Genomic DNA, 26,359 nt, shown 5'->3' on the forward strand with positions numbered 1-26,359 from the left:
TGTTATGATGTTATGTAAATAACAAGCACAAGCAAGTCACACAACAGTCATTCCTAGGTTTTAAGGCTTGCATGAGTTCCAAAGGTAAGTACCCTCCCCACTGAAGTTTGGTTGGTTCAACCTGTCCTAGAATAGTAACCGGGTTCTAGAAGGATCTCAAATCATTGACCTTTCCTTAAGTCCACTTCAGTGCAACACCAAGTGGTTGACCGAAGCTTCCCTAAAGTCCAATCTCAAAGAGTGTAGTATCGAGTATCAACCAACCTCAGTCGGAACCGAAGCCAGTCATCTCACTACTTTCTAATGGCTAGGATGAGTCAATTAGGGTTCTAAAGGTCTGGTTAATGCTTTGATGACACCACGCGGAAGCCAAATTTTTCCTCAAGTAAACATGAGGAACATCAGGACAACCAAAGTGTCACATTAACTGTAGCCATCATTTTAACCATTCCAGTATACGCCGGATAGTCGCGATGATCTATTGCTACTTACCTAAGGTACACTAGATCCGGGTGTAGGATCTTTCACTCAAGAATACCCAAGCAATCCCTTAAAAGTAAATCAGACAATTTGGGCTAAGTGATCTTGTTTTTAAGGTAACCTCTCTTTTTAAGTGTCCCCAGCAAAGTCGCCAGTTCTGTCATACGGTGAACTGACTTGGGGTGTTTTGCTTTTTATCGCAATGTCGCGGATAGCAAGAGTCGCCACCGACTTTTCTTTTATCCAATAAGGAAAGGTGGAAAAGAACACGAAAGACCTCAATAGATTTTGGGTTCGGGAGGTACATTATACAAAGGGAAGGTATTAGCACCCTTTGTATCCATGGTTATCCATGGGCTCTTAATTGCTGGATCACTTATATTTTTGTCTGAAAAGTGTTGGTGAATTGTTTAGAAAATGTTTTGAAAAAGAGAGTTTAACTTTGTAATGATTCTCGTATGAATGTATACAAAGTATTTATCTCGTTTGATTTTGGAAAACAGTTTAGAAAAATATAACTTGGTAATGATTCTAGTATGAATGTATACCAAGTGGTGATTTTCTAGGACTTGCAAAGTGTGAGGGTGGAAAATGTTTTAGGTTATGATCCAGTAATTGAGAGTTATACCTTCCTAAGGTCGTTATGGGCATTTCCTATCCTTGTGAGGGTAAAACTGTCCTTACTATTGAGAAGTAAGTAGTTTTATCCTTTGGATGTAAAAGGGTCATCGTAGGGTCATCGATAGGTCATTGAAGGCAACAGTTGTAAGGATACCTTAGCATTCGAAGGGACGATCATCATTTAACCGTAGGCTACACCGAAGGGTCATCGAGGGACAAAATTGTATTTTTGAAGGCAACATCCGAGGGACCATGATTTATTTTATGATGATTTAATCGAAGGGCCATTGCTAAGTGTATCCCCACATTCGCGGAACATGACCGTTATACCGTAATACCGTAAGGCAGCAAAGAGAGGTCCAAGATCACTTATTTAAAGGTCATATTTTAAAGTCAATTAAGTAATTAAGTCCATACTAAAATCAATACATTAAAATTAATACATTAAAATTAATACATTAAAATTAACACATTAAAATTAATTAAGCAATTTAGGGTGAGTCTCCCCAAGGGTATCCCACAAATAAAGTGGAAGACCTAAACGGCGATCTTTTTTCTGGGACATATGAACCTTTGCAAAAATTCAACAAACGGGTTAGCATACCAAATCCGGGTGCAATCGAGGATTACACCGTAAAAGAAAAACAGCAGCAAGAAAACAGTGTATAATTAACATAGAATCGACCAGATACGCATAAGACATAACAAACAAAATATTGGCGGCTGCCCTTGTTCGCCTCTGCTTCGCCTAGCGAAGGTCTAGCGAACACTCGCTGCGTGCTCGCTTAGCGATGTGCTAGCGAGCGGCTGCGGGTTTTGAATTTCAGAACAGTATGACTTCAACCTGCGGCATGGCTTATGGCATCCAACACATAATTATATGGTTCAGCATTCACAATATCCAGGCACACTTAAATTCACATGCAAAACCTCAAATATGTTTATGAATTCAATTATATTATCACATGCAAGTTAAGAACATAAAGCGGTATCACATGCAAATTAAGAAAATAACACGATAATAGTAATGCAAACCTGTTTGCAATCGAATTGCAACCTTGAATTGGCGAGCCGAATTGAGTTGGGCGGCGGTAGCTTCGGGGCGGGGAAGCGGCCTTCAGGGTTTCTTCACTCGGAACTCTCTAAAGTAGCCTCCAGGGTTTCCGTGCCAGGGTTTCCGTCCGTCTTCCTCTGTTTTTCCTCTGTTTTTATTACTGAAGTGCTGGTATTTATAATGCTCTTTTTCATGACCTAATGGGCTCAGAATGAAGCCCGAAATTTTCTGTTGTCTGTCAGCTTCGCTAGGCGAGCTGGTAGCGAACGCGTAGCGAACGTTCGCTAGGCGAGCATGTAGCGAACGTAACGTTCGCTAGGCGAGCGTGTAGTGAACAGGCCAGTTTGGGCCATTTTCTGGATTGGGCCATTCGTGAGCTGGGCCTTTGTTCCTTTAAGATCAGTGTCATAAAAATGAGTCGGAATGCCTTGAAAAATGTCTTGAAATATTAATGGGCAAATTTTTGGGGTATGACAGACAGCAACTTATGAGATAGAGAGGGAACAAGTAGTGTATTTGAAAGCGAAAGGGATGGTGATAACATCACAGTTCCAGCCCCTATTACCGCCGATAAACCACCATTTGTGTTGGCAATACTTGAGCGCCGAGGGGTTGAACGTTCAGAAAAATCAGCAGCATCGAACGTCATATGATCGGTAGCTCCGGAATCAAGTATCCAAGCATTAGAGTCATCATCATGATTAGAGAAAATCAGAACATTACCTTCAGTGGTGTGGGAACTTGATTTTGGAATGAGGGAAAGATGGGGTTCGACAGTAGCTACTGCAGCTTTTCCCGGGTTGCTATCAGTTGTATCGCGATGCTTTCGAGTCTGAAAATCTGGCCACCAGTCTGGATATCCATGAAGCTTAAAACAGGTCTCGCTAGTATGTTTGTTACCTCCACAATGAGAGCACTTAGTGCCATTAGATGGTTCTTTATGTTTGAATTGAGAAAGTATCTTACTGCTATGTAATTTGAGACGCTTAGATGCAAGAACTACTCCAGATAATTCATTGGAGTTGTCTGTCATCACTGCCTGACGAAGAGCTTCCCTCCTAACATGTGCATATGCTTGCTCCACTGTTGGAAACGGTTTCATTTGTAAAACATCGCTTCTGATATTATCTAAGCGGTCATCAAGTCCATCCAAAAACACATACACTCGTTCTTCTTGGATAAGTGTATTGTAGTGTTGGATATCAACTTGACATGTCATCGGATTTGGACGACGAAAATCTATCTCACACCAAAGTCCTTGGAGATCGTTATAATATTTTTCAAGAGAACCACCGGCTTGTTTAAGACGTGTCACCCGTCGCCGAAGGTCATACACCTGGGAGGTGTCACTGCCATCAAAGTACGTGGTCGCAATTGCGTCCCACACCAGCTTGGCAGTGGAGAAGCGAATAAAGTTGCTGATTAGAGAAGAGTCCATTGAGTTGATTATCCATCCCTCAACAATCGCGTTGTCAGTTCGCCAACGTCGAAACGTAGGATCTGTTTGAGGGGGTTGCGGGAGATCTCCATTAATATATCCTAGTTTGTCTTTGCCCGAGATATACATCTCGACCACCTGGGACCAAAGGGTATAGTTGTTGCCATCTAACTTGATGCCAATCGGTTACACCGTACGGTCAGAGCCAATTTGTGACGGGGCTGATGCACGGTTCAGAACTTTCGTCATTTTCGTCGTCAATTCAGCAAGAATGGAAGACGAGGTAACCTCATCGGAGTTTGAATCCGAGTCGGCCATGGAAGAAGGATGGAAAGTGTTACCGTAGGTCGGGATTAAGACCTGACGGCTGATACCATGTTAAACTATTATAAAACTTTCATATTATTTCAATCGTATATTACAAGGAGGGAATATGTTATATTTATATACACAGAAAACATATTTCTAATTATAACTAAATCAGAATAATTATAGCCAAATCATGATAATTAACAATTAATAATTATATTCCTATTATAGTTCCTAAAATCTTGTTGACAGCTAACGCCAACAACAAACTCGTCTTGTAATTCATTACATTTCTTGAGACTTCCTTATACAGCGAGCCACTTTCTTTTTGAATTCACCTCTCTTATCTCTCCATTCTATCTGCATTATGATCAACAACATAACAACATCACAACATATCTATATTAACTAACATATTTAAGATTAATTAACAACGAACCGCAACGTCTATGTTTGCAGGAGACTCGATATTCGGGCTTGAAAGCATTGATATAATGCTCAGAGATATGCTTTCAACCTGCACATCATAATTCAGTATTAGTTCTTACTCACATTGCTAGCTATGGAAGATGCAGCAGCGAATCGTAAGAAAGCGTAACAGATACCGTATGAATAGGCAACCAGCGCTCTCCGGAATCTTCATAACCAACTGGATCATCACAAGGAGGGTGAAGAATTGAAATGCAGACAGTTCCATCAGAGTAAATTATAGTTATTTTAAAGAAAAAAATTGAAATGAGATCAATATTAACAAGTTAACAGCATTAAATATTTTTTTACAATTATATTGAATGTATTATGCATGTACAATAATCACCATTAGGATGCCAAATCTCAGAAGTAAACTTCATTTTTGGTGGATTCTGAGGATAATCAGGAGGAAAACTCATGATTGCATTGAAAAATCCTCCATCACTATAAACAACACAATCAAAATTTAATTACAATTGAAACCTAATTATGAACAAAGTAATTGATCAAGAAGTATCAAAGGACTTACTAGAGAGAATCAGGTGGACCAATGATGGTGACATTCCATTCAAACACATTGCTCTCATCAACCAAACCTGCTGAGAAGCCATCTAAAGGAGCCTTACAAAGATCTGTGATGAATAACAATATGATCATTCATCTGTTAATCCAAGAACACAAACCCTTGCTCTCATCAACCATGAGCTTTAACAAAGATGGCACACTGTTCCAAATAAGTGGTGTACCTAAACACGGACCAGTAGAAGCCAACTTGCATCAACTAAGATGGCTAGTAGATATGCATGCAATTGACACGTGTGTACGCCTCCATCTCATCACCACCAACGAATCCTCCAAAGATTTAAACCTCACCACTGTGAGCGCCTCCCTCAATTGCTCACCAAATACGCCAAATTGTTTCATACACCCACGTCTCTTCCTCCCAAACGAAAAATTGACCATAAAATTACCATTGTAGGTCCGTCTGATCCCGTAAATATGCACCCTTATTGGTACCTACACTTCCAAAAGCAATGAATGATCATATTGTTATTCATCACAGATCTTTGTAAGGCTCCTTTAGATGGCTTCTCAGCAGGTTTGGTTGATGAGAGCAATGTGTTTGAATGGAATGTCACCATCATTGGTCCACCTTATTCTCTCTAGTAAGTCCTTTGATACTTCTTGATCAATTACTTTGTTCATAATTAGGTTTCAATTGTAATTAAATTTTGATTGTGTTGTTTATAGTGATGGAGGATTTTTCAATGCAATCATGAGTTTTCCTCCTGATTATCCTCAGAATCCACCAAAAATGAAGTTTACTTCTGAGATTTGGCATCCTAATGGTGATTATTGTACATGCATAATACATTCAATATAATTGTAAAAAAATATTTAATGCTGTTAACTTGTTAATATTGATCTCATTTCAATTTTTTTCTTTAAAATAACTATAATTTACTCTGATGGAACTGTCTGCATTTCAATTCTTCACCCTCCTTGTGATGATCCAGTTGGTTATGAAGATTCCGGAGAGCGCTGGTTGCCTATTCATACGGTATCTGTTACGCTTTCTTACGATTCGCTGCTGCATCTTCCATAGCTAGCAATGTGAGTAAGAACTAATACTGAATTATGATGTGCAGGTTGAAAGCATATCTCTGAGCATTATATCAATGCTTTCAAGCCCGAATATCGAGTCTCCTGCAAACATAGACGCTGCGGTTCGTTGTTAATTAATCTTAAATATGTTAGTTAATATAGATATGTTGTGATGTTGTTATGTTGTTGATCATAATGCAGATAGAATGGAGAGATAAGAGAGGTGAATTCAAAAAGAAAGTGGCTCGCTGTATAAGGAAGTCTCAAGAAATGTAATGAATTACAAGACAAGTTTGTTTGAATTTCCTATTTGTTGAGGGAGAATTTGTTACAGTTCTAGTAATAGTTTTCATAATGTTGTTGAACTTCTGTAAGATTAGTGGATTAAATATTTAGTTGGAAAAAAAATCATGAAATAAAGTGAGTCTTAGCTTTTTGGGATGGACCTGCAGCTTTTGTCCGTTGGATGTTTTCTCATTAGTAGCGTTTTCTCGTTTGGTCAGATAATGGTGGTTGTGTACTTGACTTTGTGTGTCTTTGGTAATGGTTCTAGAAAAGGTGAAGTTTGTAAAGTTTATTCACATTTTGAAAAAAATTACACCAAGTTGGGGGTAATAATGAGTTAAACTTACCCCCAATATTCAAAGAGTCATCATATACACCTTAAATCGGCACAATGTATACGACACCATATACCATAAAGCAAGACAAAAAAAAATAGAATATAGAAAATAGAAAATTTGAGCAAAGTTGAAAATTTTGTAAGACAAGTTATATCATATACACTATATGAAAATTGGTACAATGCAAGGCAATACAAAAAATATATAAAGATATTGTGTGTTAAAGATATTGTGTGTTAAGTAAAAAACTTATGAAATAGATATTAGTTTACATGGGCTTGTTTCTTCTATGAGAGACTGAATCGTTTGTCAGAGATTGGTTGTTTCTTTGTATACCCACACCAGTTAAAATCACATAGCTAAGTTGTGTTTGTAGGATTCTAAACTTAAGAGATATTCATCTTCGGATAGGGTGATTAACAATCTATTAATAATAGATAAGAATAAGTTGTTCCAATAATTAAGTGTAACCAACCATTCCTATTACTATGCATATGAGTTGGTATAGTTTGAATTATTCATTGCTTAATATTAGGAATCAACAATAGAATTCCCTTAAGATTAGGAATTAGTTATACACTCAAGTATTACTATGCATATGAGGTTGTATAGTTTGAATTATTCATTACTTAATATTAGGAATCAACAATAGAATTCCCTTAAGATTAGGAATTAGTTATACACTCAAGTATGGTTTGAGTGTTTAACTTTGTGATGGGAGATAAATATGATTTATGATTAATGCAGATTTCTAAAAAAACAGAGATTATTCATGGTGGTTGAATGAGAAAGCGGATGAGATTTAATCATGTCATTTTTTAAAATTAGATTATATATTTCATAACTTTCATGAATTTCCTTAACATCAAATTTTAAGTTGTTTTATGTTGCGAGTGATACATATCAAAAACAAATTTCCAAATTAGATGGGGGTGAAAATTTTAAAAATTTGTGAAATTAGATGACAAAAGTTGAAATAATTTTTTTTATTGTAGATGAAATGCTAGAGAACTAGAATTATACTTAAGTAAAAAAGAATGAACCAATAGCACACCGTCACGCGTTAAGTTATTGATGTATTATTCCTATCAGCATTTCCCATCTAGATATTGTGTGTGACCAATCTTGGGCAGACACAGTCATGAATTCCAACTTTTTAGCCTTTACAGAAGGATGACAATGCCAACAGGGAAATCAGCAATAACCATTTCACAATTGAACATTATTTGTTAAATAAAAGAAAAAAGTGAAATTAAAAAGCAACTAACTTATATTATTAAGTGTAAGTTTATTTTACTTCTTTTTTTTCTAATAATGACTTTTATAATATTATATATTTTGGTTAAATGATAATTTATAAATAACTTTTATAAGAAACTTCAAATAAAAATTAGTTCAAATAGCTTTTTAATAAAATTTCATTTTAAGTATTTTTCATTAGATATAAAAAATTTAAGAAATTATTTAAATTTAAAACTATTATAAATATTTTTTATTAAAATTATTTCTATGATATATTTTTTAAAAACAATTATGTAATTTTGAGTATGTTAAAAATTTTAATAATGTGTATTCATCTTATTGATGTCAAAATAATTCTTTATTTTATAAAAAATAAATTTGAAATAATTTACTATTTTCATTAAAAAAAACACTTTTTAACATAAAAATAAAATTGAAATCTAACAAATGGACCATAAATCTATGTATAGCTTAAGGGATCTAACAATAATTTAACACATACTTGAAAAGTAAAACTAGGGGAAGAGATGACTTTGGAAGAAGAGGAATGTGAAAAAAAATCTTTTAATTTTTTTTACAAAATAATATTTTTGTATAAATTAATAAATAAATATCCATGTTTAATGTATTTTTAATCTTTAAAAAATTATAACAACATAGATTGAATTTGAATAATTTATCAAAGTCCTTAAAAAAAATTTAAAATTCTCTTCCAATATGATTTTAGAGTTTCTTTATTTTGTAGGATTTTGGAGATAGTATATTTTGGAGGATTTAGATAATTCTTTAAACTTAAATTTTGTTATTATAGTAAGTTTTAAATTAAACATATATTAATAATAAATATTTATTTATTATTCTTTATAAAAAAATACTTTTTTTCAATAAATTTTTTTATATTTTTTCCTTCACTTCTCTTCCTCTAAATCAAAAAATAATTTTCAATTCATGATGAATCAAAAACAATTCTTAAAAAGTCAAGCGAACGGCATCACATTACATTATCAGAGTTGATAAAAGTTATATATAAGAGGTTTTTTCCAACCTCAATTGTAGTTGTAGTGTCTAGAAGTAAGAAAACCATGCTATGAAATAGAGGAAGTAACAAAAAAAAAGTTGAAGCTTTTAAGATGCAGATATAAAGAATTAATATAATAATAAAAAAGCGGAAAGAAAAAGATCGAAGAAGAAGAAGGAAGAAAAAGAAAGCACACGAGATTAGAAACGAGCACGCTTTTCTTACCCGAACACATTCCTTTCCACGCATCTTCTTATTCTTTTTATCTCTTCACTCAGATAGACTCATGAGTTTCTCGCTCTTCTATTCTATCCCGTGACTCTCTCTCTCATAAATCTAAATCAATATCAAATTAACTAACTAACTAACTCTTATAATACAATTCTACATGATTTTGATTTCTCACCACCATGCGTTCCCCTGATCCACTCCGCAACGGCGTCGACAACAACCGTTCACCCTCCGCTCCTCGTTTCCACTCCACCGTCGCCGAACATAAACTCCGCCGCTTCAATTCACTCATCCTCGTCTTCCGTCTCACTTCCTTTTCATTCTCACTTGCTTCCTCTGTCTTCATGCTCACCACTTCTCGCACCTCCGATTCTCCTCACTGGCACCACTACGACACCTTCAGGTAACTAACTCTATTTTCATTTCAATTTCAATTTCAACAAAATTTAACTACTGTTACTATTATTGAATTGAAACAGATTCGTTGTTGCTGCGAATGCGATTGTAGCTGTATATTCTCTATTCGAAATGTGTGCTTCCGTTTGGGAAATTTCAAGAGGCGCAACTCTTTTCCCCGAAGTTTTGCAAGTTTGGTTTGATTTCGGCCATGACCAGGTCAGAAACATGCACAATTTCGTTTATCTAACTGAATATTCTCTGTTTACTGATAACAATGTGCGGCGGCGGTGGTGGTGGTTGTGGCGGTGCAGGTGTTCGCGTACCTTCTTTTATCGGCGAGTGCGGCGGGGACGGCGATGGCGAGGACGCTTAAGGATATGGACACGTGTACGGTGAGCAATTCGTTCTGCGTGCAATCGGATATAGCAATATCGTTAGGATACGCGGCGTTTCTGTTTCTAGGGTTTACTTCGCTGTTATCTGGATTCCGTCTCGTTTGTTTCATCATCAACGGTTCTCGTTTTCATCTCTGAATGAATTTTTTCCGAGGAGTTTTGCGTGGAAACGACGCCGTAGATGAATGAATGCCGGGGAATATTTGTGTGGGGTCAGGAGCATTCTTTTCTTGGTACTCTCAATTGGATGTGATTTGATTTGGACCGTCATGATTGCAGAAGAACTTGAGTTGAAAATATGCGCGTGACTTTGATTTTTGAGCTTATACCATAGATTATTGTAGCAAAAGTATTTGTAACACCTATTTTATTGCAATAATTCTATTGATTTTTCCACTTAATATTTCCATTACCTGGCTAGGTTTTATTTTCAATCGGATTAGATAGCGGGTCAATTTTTCAACTAAATTGATTATGAAAATTATAATACGGGGGAGTATACACTGACATTTGTAATTATTCTACATTTTGAATCGACCAAAATAGGTGAGTGAGTTAACAAATCAAAGCTTAAATTGAACAAGTCGTTGCAACATGTTCACCAAATTACACCTTCAAAGTGCACCATGATATAAATGGATGGCAATTTCTTTTCCACTATGTTCTCTCAAAATCTTGACAAAAAGTCAAATATATCCTCAATTTTCAAAGACACATTTTCGAATGCATTTATAAGAGTGTAAGACACTCTGATTATATATCTAAATTTTATTCCGAGTTGTATATTTGAATATTTTTTAGATATATTTTAGATATGCATATCTACAAATAGACAGATATTTCATATCATTAAAAGAAATAGTACGAGAAAGATCTAGAAACAAAATCAATTTGATATTAAATTAACACTCAATATTACATAGATAGTTGTTAACATAAATTTAACATTATATATTTTTATAAGCGGGTAGTTTAAAATGTTGTAACATATTGATAATATCGTCGGCAGATCTATCAATTTTCACACCCACTTCAGTCAGACCCTTCGATGCGTAAGGGTAAAATATACTCCACATTGCCTGGAAATCTTCAACTGCCTTCAGTTCAAAGTTGGTGAACTATATCGTTCCTTCGTTGTTAAACGATGGTGAACGATACTCGAGCCAGTGGCGGAGCCAGATAAAAAAATTTAGGATGGCCGCTAACGTAAAATAAAGATTATAAATAAAATTTAAATAATATTTTAAATAAAACATTAAAGTTAAAATAAATACAAAGTTAATTACTAAAAATTTAAATTACATGACTTAAAACTACCTTAAAGTAATGCTTTACGCGTTCCGAGTGACTTGAAATCGTCAATAATTGACTTCGAACTAATGCTTGCACTAATCTCCCTTTCAATATATATTGTCATGCTATCTCCAAGAAACTCATCATCCTTCTTGTTTCTCAACTTAGTCTTAATAATTTTCATTGCTGAAAAAGACCTCTCAGTTGTGGCCGTAGAAACGAGAAGAGTCATGATAAGACGAAGTAGTCTATCAATCAAGAAGTAAGTTTTAGTCTGTCCAGATGCAACCAAACATGAACATAGTTCTTGAATAGTTGATAAATTATTCAAGTTTGATGCTTGACGAGCAACAAATAGAAAATGTTGGAGTTGAAATTGCAAATTATTCTTCTCTTGATCACTAAAATCCATAGGATAATATTTTTCAACTAAAGAACAAATAGTATCAATGCTAAAAGCTTTATATCCATCCTTAGGAGATAAAGAACAAGAGTTAACAAATCCATTGCCTGCTCACTGAATCTGCTATTCAACTCTTGTAACTGTCTGTCAATGGTAGTGAAAAAGATTTCAACTTTAAAATAATGTTGAATTGTGATTTGATTCTCTTCAAGACGGGAGCGTCCAAATCTTGTTGTTGAATGAACATCATTAAGATCAGGAATCTCATTATCATGCTTTTCACAAAAAGATATCACTTTAGTAAACAATGTATCCCAACCATTTTCTCTCAAACCTTGAATAAGATGTTTTGTTGAACGAACCAAGTTCATAGCATTAACTACATCTTGATTTGCACCTTTACCAGTTAAAATCTCATCAATCTCTAACAAATAAGCAATTTCATCAATCTCTAGCTCTCCAGCTCGTTTCAATGTACCAACTTGATTTGCACCTTTACCAGTTACAATCTCATCAATCTCTAACAAATAAGCAATTTCTTCTAATTGGGAAGCTTGTAACTCATCATGACGCTTTGTAGAAGAACAAACAACATTCACAACAAAGATCAGCTTCTCAAAAAATTTATGAACAGATTTGACTTCTCTTGATGATGTAACTAATGCAAGTTGCAATCGATGAGCAAAACAATGAACATAGTATGCATAAGGACAATCCTTCATAAAGAGGGCTTGTAAAACATTCCATTCTCCTCTCATATTGCTGGCACCATCATACCATTGGCCACGAATGTTAGAAACATCAAGGTTATGTCGAGAAAGTATATCACATATTGCTTCCTTAAGAGTTAAAGATGTGGTGTCTTTAACATGTGCCACATCAAAAAATTTCTCTTGTATTAAACCAACTTTATCAACAAATCTTAATACAAGAGTCATTTGTTCCTTTTTTGACTCATCACGGGCTTCATCAACAACGATACAAAATTTGGAATCACCAATTTCCTCACGAATACTCTTTTTCACCCTACTAGAAAGAATTTGCAAGAGCTCTTTTTGAATTTGATGTGAAGTATACTTGCAATTTTGTGGAGCATTTTCCAACACAACTTTTGCAACTTCATCATTGTAGGATGCTAAAAGTTTCAATAAATCAAGAAAGTTACCTTGATTTCTTGATTTGCTACTTTCGTCGTGACCCCTAAAAGCACAAGCTTGTAGTGTTAACCAACGAACAGTGTCAATTGAAGTCTTGAGTCGTAACCGATTATTCATTCTTTGATTTGAACTTTGCACTTGAATAACATTTCTAATATGACCATCTTGATTCAACAAGTCTTGACAAGCTTTCATTGCAGTGTTGTGTGGTGAGCAAGGATCCTTCCCTATGTGTTTAAGAAAGGAACAATGTTTTCCATTCCTAACTTTCTTCCAATTTCTAAAACCCATAGAAATAAAGACAAGTGATCTGGGACGTCCACTTAGTTTTTTGCTAAAAAGGTAACATGGTAAGCAATATGAGGCATCTTCAGATGGTGAATATTATAACCATGATGGAAATATGTTAAACCAAGTATGTTGAAACCTTCTCGGATGATCCTCGTTACCGGACAAATGATAGTTTTCTAAATGAATTTGATATGGACCCCATTTTAGATAAGCTCTTTGTATTGCATCCACTTGATTTGGTGGATATTTCCAAATCGGAGGACGCTTTCCAGGATCGCGTTCCAAAGAATTTTCAAAACCATGATGCTCTTCAATTGTTGGATTCTCAAGAACTGTTTCAGATTCGGATGTCAGGATTATAATTTCTTCATCTCTCTCTTCTCTTTCAATTTCACATGCTTTCCTTTTGAAAAAAGAATCAATTTTCCTATTATTCATATTTACTCTTCCTATAATATCATATCAGATTCAAAAATCAATTTAGAGAACATAAAAATTAAAAGAGAAAAAAAATAATAAACTTAATTAATCAACTTTAATCCGTTTTCAAATACCGGTAATTTCACTATTAGAAATTAGCAGCAACAATGATTAAATAAACCTTATTACAGTGTATAACTATATTTGTAAATTACAGTGTTATGAATTGGCTTAATAAACCTCATATAGATTATTTTAACACATCAAGAAAGAAGAACCCTAAAAATCTCAAAAACACAAATCAAGCGATCACTTTAATTTGTTACTTTTTATAAAAGAAAAATGAATAAAGTTTTTTACCTGTTAGATGTCGATCACTTTAATCTGTTCCAATTCCGGTGTCGGTAGCAAACCCATATGAGAAAGAAAGGAAAGGTAAGAGCTTTTTTACATTATCTGTATTTTAACCTAACTTTGAATGAAAAAGAAAAAATAAAAATTAATTTTAATTTAAAATAAGGATGTTTTAGTAATTTAATATATATGAATTAAAAAAAAGTTGAGGGGTGACCGTGGCCTTCCCACGTCCCCCCTCAGTTCCGCCACTGACTCGAGCTTGACAACTCTCTGATTATTTGGATATCGCAGAAGAGTATTAAGTTTATATTTAAGATCGACGAGAAAAATGTTGTCGCAGATCTGAAATTGAAGTGAGGGGTTTACGCCATTGAAATACACAAATGCAAGGTGGGGATATACATTCATTATCTAGTTGTTGTGTGTTTTGCTGAAAATATGGGTTGAGAGACACCCTATTTATACAAGTATTGGGTCACTTTAGACCTTAGAAACCTTATCATGGCAACATGTCACTTTTCAAAGATGCATCTCTACTTATACTCTGAATTTTTACGAAAAAGGGTATTTACGGATATGCATATCCGAAAAGTTCTCTGATGTTTTTTTTTATTATGTGAAATTCTGGCAAGCAGATCTATGATGTCGTACACGATGTCACGACCTCAGGGTTTGTACATTATCACACAACAAACAATAGCATAATAAATAAACAGAATAGCAGTCAGTCGCACAATCATTTGTTAATCCAGTTCGGTACAACGTCACCTACATCTGGGGGCTACCAAGCTAGAAAGAAAATCCATTATCACAGTGTTAGTTTGAAGTCCTAAACAACCTCAGGTTTTACATACTTCTCACTTAATCTCTACTTGTGGACGTTTCTATCTAGTACACTCCTAGATATGAGACCCCTCTCACTTCCCTCAACCACACGGCAACTAACAACTGAAAAATGCAATCCACTATTTCTTAAAAGCTTTTGAGGGATTATGAGTTACAACTCAATACACCAGGTCCGATTCAAGTATCAAAGTGATACTCAAGTTGGCTCCCAAAAAGCATACACATGAAACCCTATTGATAACAAAATAATGCACGGCTTCAATACTATCTTAGGTTTAGAACTCCTCTATAAATAATAGTGAAAGGCATGGGCTTCGGTCTTAATTTACAGCAGATTCAAGATCTTTGTACAATCTTCTAAAGATATGATTTTAATCAAATCAGATGTTTCCTAAAATGTCTTAACATCGTTACTTCGTAAATAAGTCAAGACACAATATTCTTCAGGTACAAGGAAAACGCTCAATAATATACGAGAGCTAAATCTTTAGATAAATCATTAAAGAGACTAAATCTCACAAACAACTTAAGCTCGGTTACGCTGAATATTGAAATAATATGTCAGGACATCTTATTCAACATCTGTCACATATACTTGTTTTTCCAAAATGCTTTCGATCACAATATGTCAGACCTAACAATCTCCCTTCTTTGGCAAATTTTGGCTAAAACAATCTTTACAATAGTCAATATTTAAGAGGGATAGAAACAAGGATATACATCAACAAGAAAACATATGACATCCTTTTTCACATAGTCACCAGAGGCAGGCGCAGCGAACAACAGGCCTCATACTGTATAACACGCCAGAAAAAATTTCCTTGTTAGACAGGATGTCAGGATATTGTTCCTGACATCATGAACACAAGTATCCGGTGCTCCCCCTGATTATTAGGTGCTCCCCCCTGAATATCAGAACCAGGGGCTGAGTTACCCCAAAGGTTACTTGTAACACCCTTCTACCCAAACGACATATTTAAATAGATTATCAGAGTACACATGTAGAAGAGTTTACATTTCCTTACAACATAACAAATTTCGCATCACAACATAAAACATATTATTTACTTGATTTAAAACTTCGCAGCGGACAACAACATAATTATTATAATAATGTGTCAACATGATCTCAACAAAACATCTCAACAATTATTCATCATAAACAACATAAATAAAATAATTTGGCTATCGAATCCCATAATCCCCGGTGTCACATGACCAGAGCATTTGACTCGACTCTGTAGAATAACTCTACACTTATTCCTCGAACCTCAACAACAGCTACTCCTCTTTATCTGCACATTGCTCATCATAGATGAACATAAACACATGCAGAAGGGGTGAGAATTACATTATTAAATAATAATATAACGACAGAAATATAAACATAATTATATATTTCACATATACCAACACAGCTCATCATCATCATCATAATCAACAAACTCATGAACATCAACAAAACAACACATCAAATGCAATGCACACACCCATGCATGACTCAACACGACTCGGTATACCCATTTTGTGACCAACTACAGGATCACCACTCCCAGATTCATCACCATAGAATCCGGGTTCCCCGCAAGGAACCAAGCCTCTCAACAAGCCCGGAGTCAACAACATCATTGGAACTCATGTCCGTTCATCACTAGGCATCGGCCTTTCATGAATGCATGCACACCAAACATGCATCATAATCAACATAGCAACAACAACATCATATGATCATGTTATCTTCATCATTAATAGCATGACATACAACTCAACAAAACAACAACAACATTACATCTTAACACATGGATTCATCACAATCAACCACAATAGGCCAAATCACAATTTCCACATAAAAATTAGTCATTTTTCAATACTGGAACAGTGTTAACCGGTTAACACCATGCGTTAACCGGTTAACGCAGGACAACAATACCTCTCCAGGCAAAACGCAACAGTGTTAACCGGTTAACGCTATAGGTTAACCGGTTAACGCAGGCAAAAATCAACATTTTCACAACACATAACAGTGTTAACCGGTTAACACCCTGGGTTAACCGGTTAACGCAGACAAAACAGCAGTTCCTGCGCTAACACAAGGCAGAATGCAGAGTTCTCCGCATTTTCCGCCGTCGGGGGACTTCCGGACCTCCGATTCAACTTCCGTAAAAGGCTGCGCGTTCGGGAAAACGCGACTCACACAACTACGGATTCAATTTCAGCTTAATTCGACTTATTCATCATAGTACTAAACGACGGTAAACCCCAACTTCCCCAATCTTCCTAAATCCCCAAAGTCCATCAACAATCCTACATAATTCATGAAAATGTTCGCATATTATTGTTTAATAAGGTTCAGACCCCTTACCTGAGATAATTCGGCAACTCAACGCTTCAGCTTTTCCGCTCTTCAGCCTTTGCTCTGCAGCTTCTCCCTTCTCTGCAGCTTCTCAACTTCCACGTAAAACTCTTCTGTTCCAAATGAGACTATTTCTCTTATTTCCCACTTATATATTTTCCAAAATAATAATAATAATAATAATAATAAATCCAATAATCCAATTTATTTAATTAAATTAATAAAATAATATTATCAACTTAATCAAATAATTCTTTTACTTTATTTGGGGTGTTACAACTCTCCCCCACTAAAAGAGTTTTCGTCCTCGAAAACATACCTCAAGCAAATAGAGCCGGATACGACTCCTTCATCTGATCTTCACGCTCCCACGTCAAGCTCTCACCAGCTGGACCTCCCCAAACAACTTTCACCAGAGCAATCTTCCTACCTCTCAGGGTCTTCTCTTCTCGGTCATCTATCCGAATTGGCAACACCTCAACGGTCAAATTATCCCTCACCTGGATATCATCCAACTGAACAACATGCGAAGGATCCGCAATATATTTTCTCAACTGGGATACATGAAACACATCATGCAGATTAGAAAGCGACGGCGGTAAAGCTATCCGATACGCCACTTCCCCAACTCTCTTTAAAATCTGATACGGACCCATAAACCTCGGAGTAAGCTTTTTAGACTTTAGAGCTCTACCCACACCTGTCGTCGGAGTAACTCTCAAGAACACATGATCTCCCTCTTGGAACTCAAGTGCCTTTCTCCTATTATCATGGTAACTCTTCTGACGACTCTGAGAAATCTTCATTTTCTCCTGAATCATCTTAACCTTTTCAGTCGTCTGCTGCACAATCTCAGGTCCGAGTACAACACTCTCACCTGCTTCATACCAACACAATGGAGTTCTACACCTCCTACCATACAATGCTTCATATGGAGCCATACCGATACTAGCATGAAAACTATTATTATAAGTAAACTCCACCAATGGCAAATAACTATCCCAAGAACCACTCTGCTCCAACACACAAGCTCTCAACAAATCCTCCAAGGATTGGATAGTTCTTTCAGTCTGACCATCAGTCTGAGGATGATAAGCTGAACTCAACCTCAACTTAGTCCCCAATGCTTTCTGCAAACTTTCCCAAAATCTAGAAGTAAATCTGGGATCTCTGTCAGACACAATACTGGATGGAATACCATGCAGCCTCACTATCTCCTCAATATACAACTCTGCCAACTTCTCCAAAGAGTGATTAATCTTCATCGGCAAGAAATGCGCCGACTTAGTCAATCGATCCACAATCACCCAAATAGAATCATTACCTTTCACCGTCCTCGGCAATCCCGTCATAAAGTCCATGGAAATGCTATCCCACTTCCATTCAGGAATCTTCAAAGGTTGCATCATACCTGCCGGTTTCTGATGTTCAATCTTTGACTTCTGACAAGTCAAACAGGCATACACAAACTTAGCAACATCTCTTTTCATACCAGCCCACCAAAACAACTTCTTCAAATCTTGATACATTTTAGTTGCACCTGGATGGATACTCAACCCACTCCTATGGCCCTCTTCAAGAATACTCTTTCTCAATTCGGACACCTCAGGAACACAAACTCTACCTTTAAATCGTAGGATGCCATTCTCATCAATCTCAAAATTACCACCATTACCCTGGTTAACCATAGTAATATGATCAACTAGAGCGACATCAACTTGCTGACCATTCCGAATATCTTCCAGAATTCCACTAGTCAACTTCAGCATACCCAACTTTACACTATCAGCGGAAACTTCACAACCCAAACTCATATCACGGAACTGTTCAATTAACTCAAGCTCCCGAACCATCATCATAGACATATGTAGAGACTTTCTACTCAGCGCATCTGCAACTACATTAGCCTTACCGGGATGATAACTCAATTCAAAGTCAAAATCCTTCAGTAATTCTAACCACCTTCTCTGCCTCATATTTAACTCTTTCTGATCAAACAGATACTTCAGACTCTTGTGATCACTGAACACTTCGAATCTGGAACCATACAGATAATGCCTCCACATTTTCAACACAAATACAACAGCTGCAAGTTCTAGATCATGCGTAGGATAATTTCTCTCATGAACTCTCAACTGTCTAGAAGCATAAGCTACAACTTTACCATTCTGCATCAAAACACCACCAAGACCCATCAAAGAAGCATCACAATAAACAACGAAGGACTCACCAGGATTAGGCAAGATCAACACTGGAGCACTGGTCAACCGCCTCTTCAACTCAACAAAACTCGCTTCACAAGCTGCATCCCACACATACACTTGACCCTTCTTAGTCAACTGCGTCAACGGCAATGCCAACTTAGAGAAGCCCTCAATAAATCTGCGGTAATAACCAGCTAACCCCAGAAAACTGCGTATCTCAGTAGCAGACTTCGGAGTCTCCCACTGTAATACAGCATCCACTTTAGCAGGATCAACAGAAATCCCACCACTCGAAATCACATGGCCAAGGAAACTCACTTCCTTTAACCAGAACTCACATTTAGATAACTTTGCATATAATTTCCTTTCTCTTAACACCTGTAAAACAATTCTCAGATGTCCTGCATGCTCTTCTTCCGTCTTAGAATATATCAATATATCATCTATGAACACCACAACAAAATTATCAAGGTACGGATGAAATATACGATTCATGTATTCCATAAACACACCTGGAGCATTAGACACACCGAACGGCATCACAGTGTATTCATAATGACCATACCTCGTACGGAAAGCAGTCTTCGCAATATCATCTGACTTCACTCGGATCTGATGATAACCCGACCGCAAATCAATCTTACTGAAAACATGAGCTCCAATCAACTGGTCCATCAAATCATCAATCCTCGGCAATGGATACCGATTCTTGATAGTCACCTTATTCAACTGCCGATAATCGACACACAACCTCATCGTACCTTCTTTCTTCTTCACTAACAATACTGGTGCACCCCAAGGAGAAACACTTGGACGCACAAACTTCTTCTCAAGCAATTCCTCAAGTTGCTTCTTCAATTCAACTAATTCAGTTGCCGACATTCTATAAGGAGACATCGACACTGGACTCGTACCTGGTACTAAGTCAATGGCAAATTCGACTTCACGTTCTGGAGGTAAATCACTTACATCCTCTGGAAACACATCCTGAAATTCACAAACAACAGGCAATTCTACACTCACCACTTTCTTATTCGCTTGTAGAGACGCAAATAAAGCGAATATCTGAGCTTCATCCTTCACAAAATCCCCCACCTGCCTAGCAGATAGAAATCTTGCCTCATCATTTTCACCAACTTCAGAAAACCGCACCGTCTTACTATAGCAGTTGATAAACACGCCATAGAATCCTAGCCAATTCATTCCCAGAATAATATCAATTTGGTGCAAGGGTAAGCACACCAAATCAACTACGAACTCTCTCTCAAAGATCGTCAAATGACAACCTCGACAGACAACAGAAGTCTTCACGGAACCATTAGCAGGAGTATCTATCACCATACTTCCGCCTAGGGACGACATACTCACACCAATCCTGGTCGCACACTCATACGAAATAAACGAATGAGTAGCACCAGTGTCAACAATAGCAAGCAATTCAACATTATTAATCAAGCAAGTACCTTTAATCAGATTATCTTCTTTAGGAGTTTCAGCCCCACTCAGAGCAAACACCCTACCAGTAGTATGAGCTGCAGTAGCCGCCTTCTTCGGTTTCGAGCACTGCAAACTGATATGACCTTTCTCGCCACAATTAAAACATGTCGGACCAGCATCCTTACATTCCGTAACTCTATGACCAGTCTGACCGCATCGGAAACATCTCAGCACTTTCTTGGTACAGCTATCAGCACGGTGGCCTGGCTCGCCACACTTGAAACACTTACCAGCTATGGAAGATCCTCCCCCACTTGGCTTCTTCTCATCTACCATTTTCTGCTTACCTTTACCATTCGGAGATACATAAGGACTACCACGATCCTTATTCTTCTTCTCACTAAGACTCTTGTAATGAGCAGTCCTAGCCTTGCTATCTTCCTCAAATATCCTGCACTTATTAACCAATGTAGGAAACCTACGAATCTCCTGGTAACCAATGCCTTGTTTGATCTCGGGACGCAACCCGTTCTCAAACTTGACACACTTGGATCCCTCAGCATCAGCATTATTATAGTGAGGACAATACTGCACCAGCTCTTCAAACTTCGAAGCGTAGTCAGCAACAGACATGTTACCCTGCTTCAGTTCTAGAAATTCCATCTCCTTCTTACATCGCACATCAGCAGGAAAATATTTCTCCAGAAAGGCCGTCTTGAACCTTTCCCAAGTCATCTCAGCACCTGGTACTTCAATTCTCTGGCGAGTGTTATCCCACCAGTTTTCAGCCTCCTCAGATAACATATGCGTACCAAACTGCACCTTCTGTGCTTCAGTACACGTCATCACCCGGAAAATCTTCTCAATCTCCTTCAGCCAAATCTGAGCACCATCTGGATCATAGCGCCCTTTGAATGTAGGAGGGTTATTCTTCAGGAACCTTCCCAAATTCTTAAACTCGTCGACCGACGGATTCTGCTGCGCCTGCATAGCCTGCGCCATAGCAGCCAAAGCCTCAGCAATCGCACGGTCATTTTCTCCAGCCATACTCTGCACAACACAACCACAACCGTTAAATATCGACAGTGTCATTTACACTAATCGACCAACAGGGAAAACTTCACAATATGACTCGACTGGACTGACAATGCTCTGATACCACTAATGTAACACCCTTCTACCCAAACGACATATTTAAATAGATTATCAGAGTACACATGTAGAAGAGTTTACATTTCCTTACAACATAACAAATTTCGCATCACAACATAAAACATATTATTTACTTGATTTAAAACTTCGCAGCGGACAACAACATAATTATTATAATAATGTGTCAACATGATCTCAACAAAACATCTCAACAATTATTCATCATAAACAACATAAATAAAATAATTTGGCTATCGAATCCCATAATCCCCGGTGTCACATGACCAGAGCATTTGACTCGACTCTGTAGAATAACTCTACACTTATTCCTCGAACCTCAACAACAGCTACTCCTCTTTATCTGCACATTGCTCATCATAGATGAACATAAACACATGCAGAAGGGGTGAGAATTACATTATTAAATAATAATATAACGACAGAAATATAAACATAATTATATATTTCACATATACCAACACAGCTCATCATCATCATCATAATCAACAAACTCATGAACATCAACAAAACAACACATCAAATGCAATGCACACACCCATGCATGACTCAACACGACTCGGTATACCCATTTTGTGACCAACTACAGGATCACCACTCCCAGATTCATCACCATAGAATCCGGGTTCCCCGCAAGGAACCAAGCCTCTCAACAAGCCCGGAGTCAACAACATCATTGGAACTCATGTCCGTTCATCACTAGGCATCGGCCTTTCATGAATGCATGCACACCAAACATGCATCATAATCAACATAGCAACAACAACATCATATGATCATGTTATCTTCATCATTAATAGCATGACATACAACTCAACAAAACAACAACAACATTACATCTTAACACATGGATTCATCACAATCAACCACAATAGGCCAAATCACAATTTCCACATAAAAATTAGTCATTTTTCAATACTGGAACAGTGTTAACCGGTTAACACCATGCGTTAACCGGTTAACGCAGGACAACAATACCTCTCCAGGCAAAACGCAACAGTGTTAACCGGTTAACGCTATAGGTTAACCGGTTAACGCAGGCAAAAATCAACATTTTCACAACACATAACAGTGTTAACCGGTTAACACCCTGGGTTAACCGGTTAACGCAGACAAAACAGCAGTTCCTGCGCTAACACAAGGCAGAATGCAGAGTTCTCCGCATTTTCCGCCGTCGGGGGACTTCCGGACCTCCGATTCAACTTCCGTAAAAGGCTGCGCGTTCGGGAAAACGCGACTCACACAACTACGGATTCAATTTCAGCTTAATTCGACTTATTCATCATAGTACTAAACGACGGTAAACCCCAACTTCCCCAATCTTCCTAAATCCCCAAAGTCCATCAACAATCCTACATAATTCATGAAAATGTTCGCATATTATTGTTTAATAAGGTTCAGACCCCTTACCTGAGATAATTCGGCAACTCAACGCTTCAGCTTTTCCGCTCTTCAGCCTTTGCTCTGCAGCTTCTCAACTTCCACGTAAAACTCTTCTGTTCCAAATGAGACTATTTCTCTTATTTCCCACTTATATATTTTCCAAAATAATAATAATAATAATAATAATAAATCCAATAATCCAATTTATTTAATTAAATTAATAAAATAATATTATCAACTTAATCAAATAATTCTTTTACTTTATTTGGGGTGTTACATTACTCCCCCTCCATACAAGCATATGTTCCCCCTCAAGGAGCAAGAGGGACACGAAGCAGAACGCATAGCACACAACAAGCATCACACATCACACATACCTACTCCCCCTTTTTAGCCACAAAGTTGACAAACAAAACAAATTAACCAACACATCACTGTAAGAACACAAGGTCAAGAGAGTTTACAAACCAAACAAACCCAAGAGCACTTATAAAGTGCACAAAATAGAATTCAGGGCACAACCCATAAAAGAAATAACTGAAGAACCAACACACAAAAGAACTAGATCTCATTAATCTTCATCATTATTGGTATCATCTTCCTCATCACTAGCATCAGACATGTCTTCATTTTCTTCCTTTTAATTCGTTCCATCACTTTTCAACCCACCTTCTTCTTCAGACAGAGCCTTAATCAACATTTCAATTTTGCTTTTCCTTTTAGTACAACTTTTTATAGTTTCATCCAAGGTCTTGTAGGTGTCTTTCAACTCAGATAAGATGCATGTTCTGTTAGTAGACCTTGAAGGAGTATGTTTCCCAGTGAACAACCTATAATGCAATGAGAGAGGAGGGTCCCTTTTGCATGTACTTTCATAATTGATTAATATATTGGGGTGTTGACTCAGGATAACCCTACAAATCAAGGAAGGAAAATCTATTGGCATTTTCACAGGATAAAAAGAAGCATGCTTCATAGTTTGATCAGAAACATAGGATTTAAAGTCAAAATTTGCCTTGGTCCCAAAAATATAGATAAACTTACCTAGCCCAGTAGCTATATTGGAGGTACGATTGGTTGGAACCCAATTTGCAGCTCCAATTCCGTGGAGCACAACATACTTGACACTCAAGGCACTAGCAGACAATTTTCCTTTCCTTTGACATTCCTTCACTTGCTTAGCAGTAATCTCTCTGCAGATGACATTGCCAGAGACATCAATTTCAGCTTGTTCTTCTTCATTTCTGCCCAAGAACCTGTTGATTATTTTAGGAGAAAAATCCACACATCTTCCTATGGCATACACTTTTCTGAATTCCTTGCTCCTTTTGTTGTCACACTCCTTGGAGATGTTCACAATAAATTCTTTGACAATCATTTTATAGTACTTGCCAAAACCTATTACAGTTTTCATTAATCCAACTTTTTGAATCAAACTCAACACTTCTTTACACTCAAAAGCATCTTTCCCCAATTCCCTTTCCAGTACTAACCTTCTTCGATACACAAATTTCCATTTTTCAACATTTTCAATAGAGTGAAAAGAAATGTTGTCAAGTGGAACTTTAGGAATATTGGCTAGTATCTTCTTCCCAGAGGCTTGCTTTCTGGAAGTAGAGATGATGTCCTAAATATTATGTTCGACATCATGATCAGATTCACTAGACTCAGAGGGAACTTTCTTCCTTTTCAGGGACTTATTTGATACATGAGTCACCACCTTGCCCCATCTTTTTGTGGGACCAACACTAGTTTTGTTCCTGACAGATTTGGAGGGAGTGTTGGAGGATCCAACAACTTGTCCTTTTCTATTCTTCAATCTTTTAGAAATTCCAAGAGCTAATCTTTTCCCAATATAAACATCATCAGAGTCCAGTTCCTCAATATTAACAATGTCAGTGGGTTGATCAACATGATTTTTATCTTTTTTACCCAGCTCATTAGTCATATCTTTAGACCTTTCTTTGTCTTGCGATTTCTCAGGAGACAAAGTAGGTGCATTCACATCAGGTTTATCTCTAGGGTTCTTAGTATTAATATCATGTTGGGCCAAGGATGTGGAGACATCCAGCACGACATTTGTCTTAGGGTCAATCCCTAACACTTAAGAGATCAACACACAAATATTCTTATCGACATCGTCTCGGTCAGCTACCATCATGCTAGATTTACTCAAGGTAGTAATAGATCTAGGTTTATTGCTGGTTTCATAAGCTTCAACATTTTCCATAACATTTGTCGCAACGGGACAATCTTAGATGCATCAACATTAGGTCCAATGCTGATAGGGTCGAGATATATACTAGTCATGAACAGGGGTTTCTTCACGATAGTAGAGGTTCAGGATCATTCATATTTTTAGCAGTTATGGAAGGAGTTAAAGAGGTACTTACTTTAGTAGGCTTTCCTTTCCTTGAAGATGAAGTTCTATCCTTTCTCATGGGAGTTGCATGGACAAGGACGATCGAGAGGGGAACATCATAAGTAATGACATCAGAGAGATCTATCTGAGTTCCAGTATTTTTAGGGTTTGATTGCTCTATGGAGGGTTCGCTTGGAGTGGAGACAGAAGGTTGTGACATTTTGGTGGTTTTCGGTAGAGAGGAGACGGAGAGATAAAGGTGTTTGAGAACAAGATTGAGGGAGAGATTGCAAAGGGTATCATGAAGGTGGCTAGGGTGCAGTGTTGGGAAAATAAGAAAAAGTTGTAATGATAGTGCTTGAGTTTTGTGCATAATTAATTGGAGGGAAGAGAAAAATTGATTTCCATATCTCCCATTCATTGATATAATTCTTCAAGCATGGAAATTCCTAATTCGCCTCTTAGTTTTTCAAATTGATTTGCATCTAAACCTTGGGTAAAAATGTCTTCCAGTTACTTTTTAGTAGTTACATGCTCAAGAGTGACAATTTTGTCCTCCACCAGACCCCTAATGAAGTGATGACAAATATCAATGTGCTTAGTTCTGCTGTGCTGAATAGGGTTCTTAGAAATGTTAATAGCACTTAGGTTGTCACAGTACAATGTCATGACATCTTGTTGGATATTGTATTTTTCTAGCATTTGTTTCATTCAAATTAATTGAGAGCAACTACTTCCTACAGCAATATATTCAGCATCAGTCGTAGATAAGGACACACTATTTTTCTAGCATTTGT

The 26,359-nt window shown here is 37.0% G+C and overlaps 4 protein-coding genes across 4 annotated transcripts; 2 read left to right on the forward strand and 2 right to left on the reverse strand.

The window, feature by feature from the left end:
* Window positions 1-4,104: 4,104 nt before the first annotated feature.
* Window positions 4,105-4,908, reverse strand: LOC127098076 (ubiquitin-conjugating enzyme E2 13). The gene is made up of 4 exons (XM_051036576.1): window positions 4,720-4,908; window positions 4,508-4,551; window positions 4,342-4,419; window positions 4,105-4,262 (listed from the first exon to the last, which is right to left on the reverse strand). The coding sequence occupies exons 1-4, from the start codon at window positions 4,790-4,792 to the stop codon at window positions 4,188-4,190; spliced, it is 270 nt and encodes an 89-aa protein (XP_050892533.1). The 5' UTR covers window positions 4,793-4,908; the 3' UTR covers window positions 4,105-4,187.
* A 71-nt stretch (window positions 4,909-4,979) lies between these two features.
* Window positions 4,980-6,414, forward strand: LOC127098075 (ubiquitin-conjugating enzyme E2 7-like). The gene is given in 5 exon segments (XM_051036575.1): window positions 4,980-5,539; window positions 5,625-5,722; window positions 5,834-5,966; window positions 5,968-6,100; window positions 6,180-6,414. Coding segments are annotated over 5 exon segments (567 nt in total). The 5' UTR covers window positions 4,980-5,411; the 3' UTR covers window positions 6,255-6,414.
* Window positions 6,415-8,910: 2,496 nt separating this feature from the next.
* On the forward strand, window positions 8,911-10,287 carry LOC127098074 (CASP-like protein 4C2). The gene is made up of 3 exons (XM_051036574.1): window positions 8,911-9,495; window positions 9,572-9,707; window positions 9,803-10,287. Exons 1-3 carry the CDS (start codon window positions 9,272-9,274, stop codon window positions 10,022-10,024), a joined length of 582 nt encoding a protein of 193 aa, XP_050892531.1. The 5' UTR covers window positions 8,911-9,271; the 3' UTR covers window positions 10,025-10,287.
* Window positions 10,288-23,840: 13,553 nt separating this feature from the next.
* LOC127096476 (uncharacterized) lies at window positions 23,841-25,148 on the reverse strand. The gene is made up of 2 exons (XM_051035040.1): window positions 24,909-25,148; window positions 23,841-24,827 (listed from the first exon to the last, which is right to left on the reverse strand). Exons 1-2 carry the CDS (start codon window positions 25,146-25,148, stop codon window positions 23,841-23,843), a joined length of 1,227 nt encoding a protein of 408 aa, XP_050890997.1.
* Between the last annotated feature and the right edge of the window lie 1,211 nt (window positions 25,149-26,359).

Source organism: Lathyrus oleraceus, chromosome 6, assembly GCF_024323335.1.
Source record: "Lathyrus oleraceus cultivar Zhongwan6 chromosome 6, CAAS_Psat_ZW6_1.0, whole genome shotgun sequence".
NCBI classification, from domain to species: domain Eukaryota; kingdom Viridiplantae; phylum Streptophyta; class Magnoliopsida; order Fabales; family Fabaceae; genus Lathyrus; species Lathyrus oleraceus.

Bases quoted from the DNA above. Each gene is read 5' to 3' on its own strand.
- LOC127096476 (XM_051035040.1), bottom strand. From the start codon at position 25,148: ATGACTAATGAGCTGGGTAAAAAAGATAAAAATCATGTTGATCAACCC. The intron at 24,828-24,908 runs GTATCAAATAAG...CATAATATTTAG, and splicing joins GGGGCAAGGTGGTGACTCAT to GACATCATCTCTACTTCCAG.
- LOC127098074 (XM_051036574.1), top strand. From the start codon at position 9,272: ATGCGTTCCCCTGATCCACTCCGCAACGGCGTCGACAACAACCGTTCA. The intron at 9,496-9,571 runs GTAACTAACTCT...GAATTGAAACAG, and splicing joins CACCACTACGACACCTTCAG to ATTCGTTGTTGCTGCGAATG. The intron at 9,708-9,802 runs GTCAGAAACATG...GTGGCGGTGCAG, and splicing joins TTGATTTCGGCCATGACCAG to GTGTTCGCGTACCTTCTTTT.
- LOC127098076 (XM_051036576.1), bottom strand. From the start codon at position 4,792: ATGAGTTTTCCTCCTGATTATCCTCAGAATCCACCAAAAATGAAGTTT. The intron at 4,552-4,719 runs GTGATTATTGTA...GTGATGATCCAG, and splicing joins TGAGATTTGGCATCCTAATG to TTGGTTATGAAGATTCCGGA. The intron at 4,420-4,507 runs GTATCTGTTACG...TATGATGTGCAG, and splicing joins GCTGGTTGCCTATTCATACG to GTTGAAAGCATATCTCTGAG.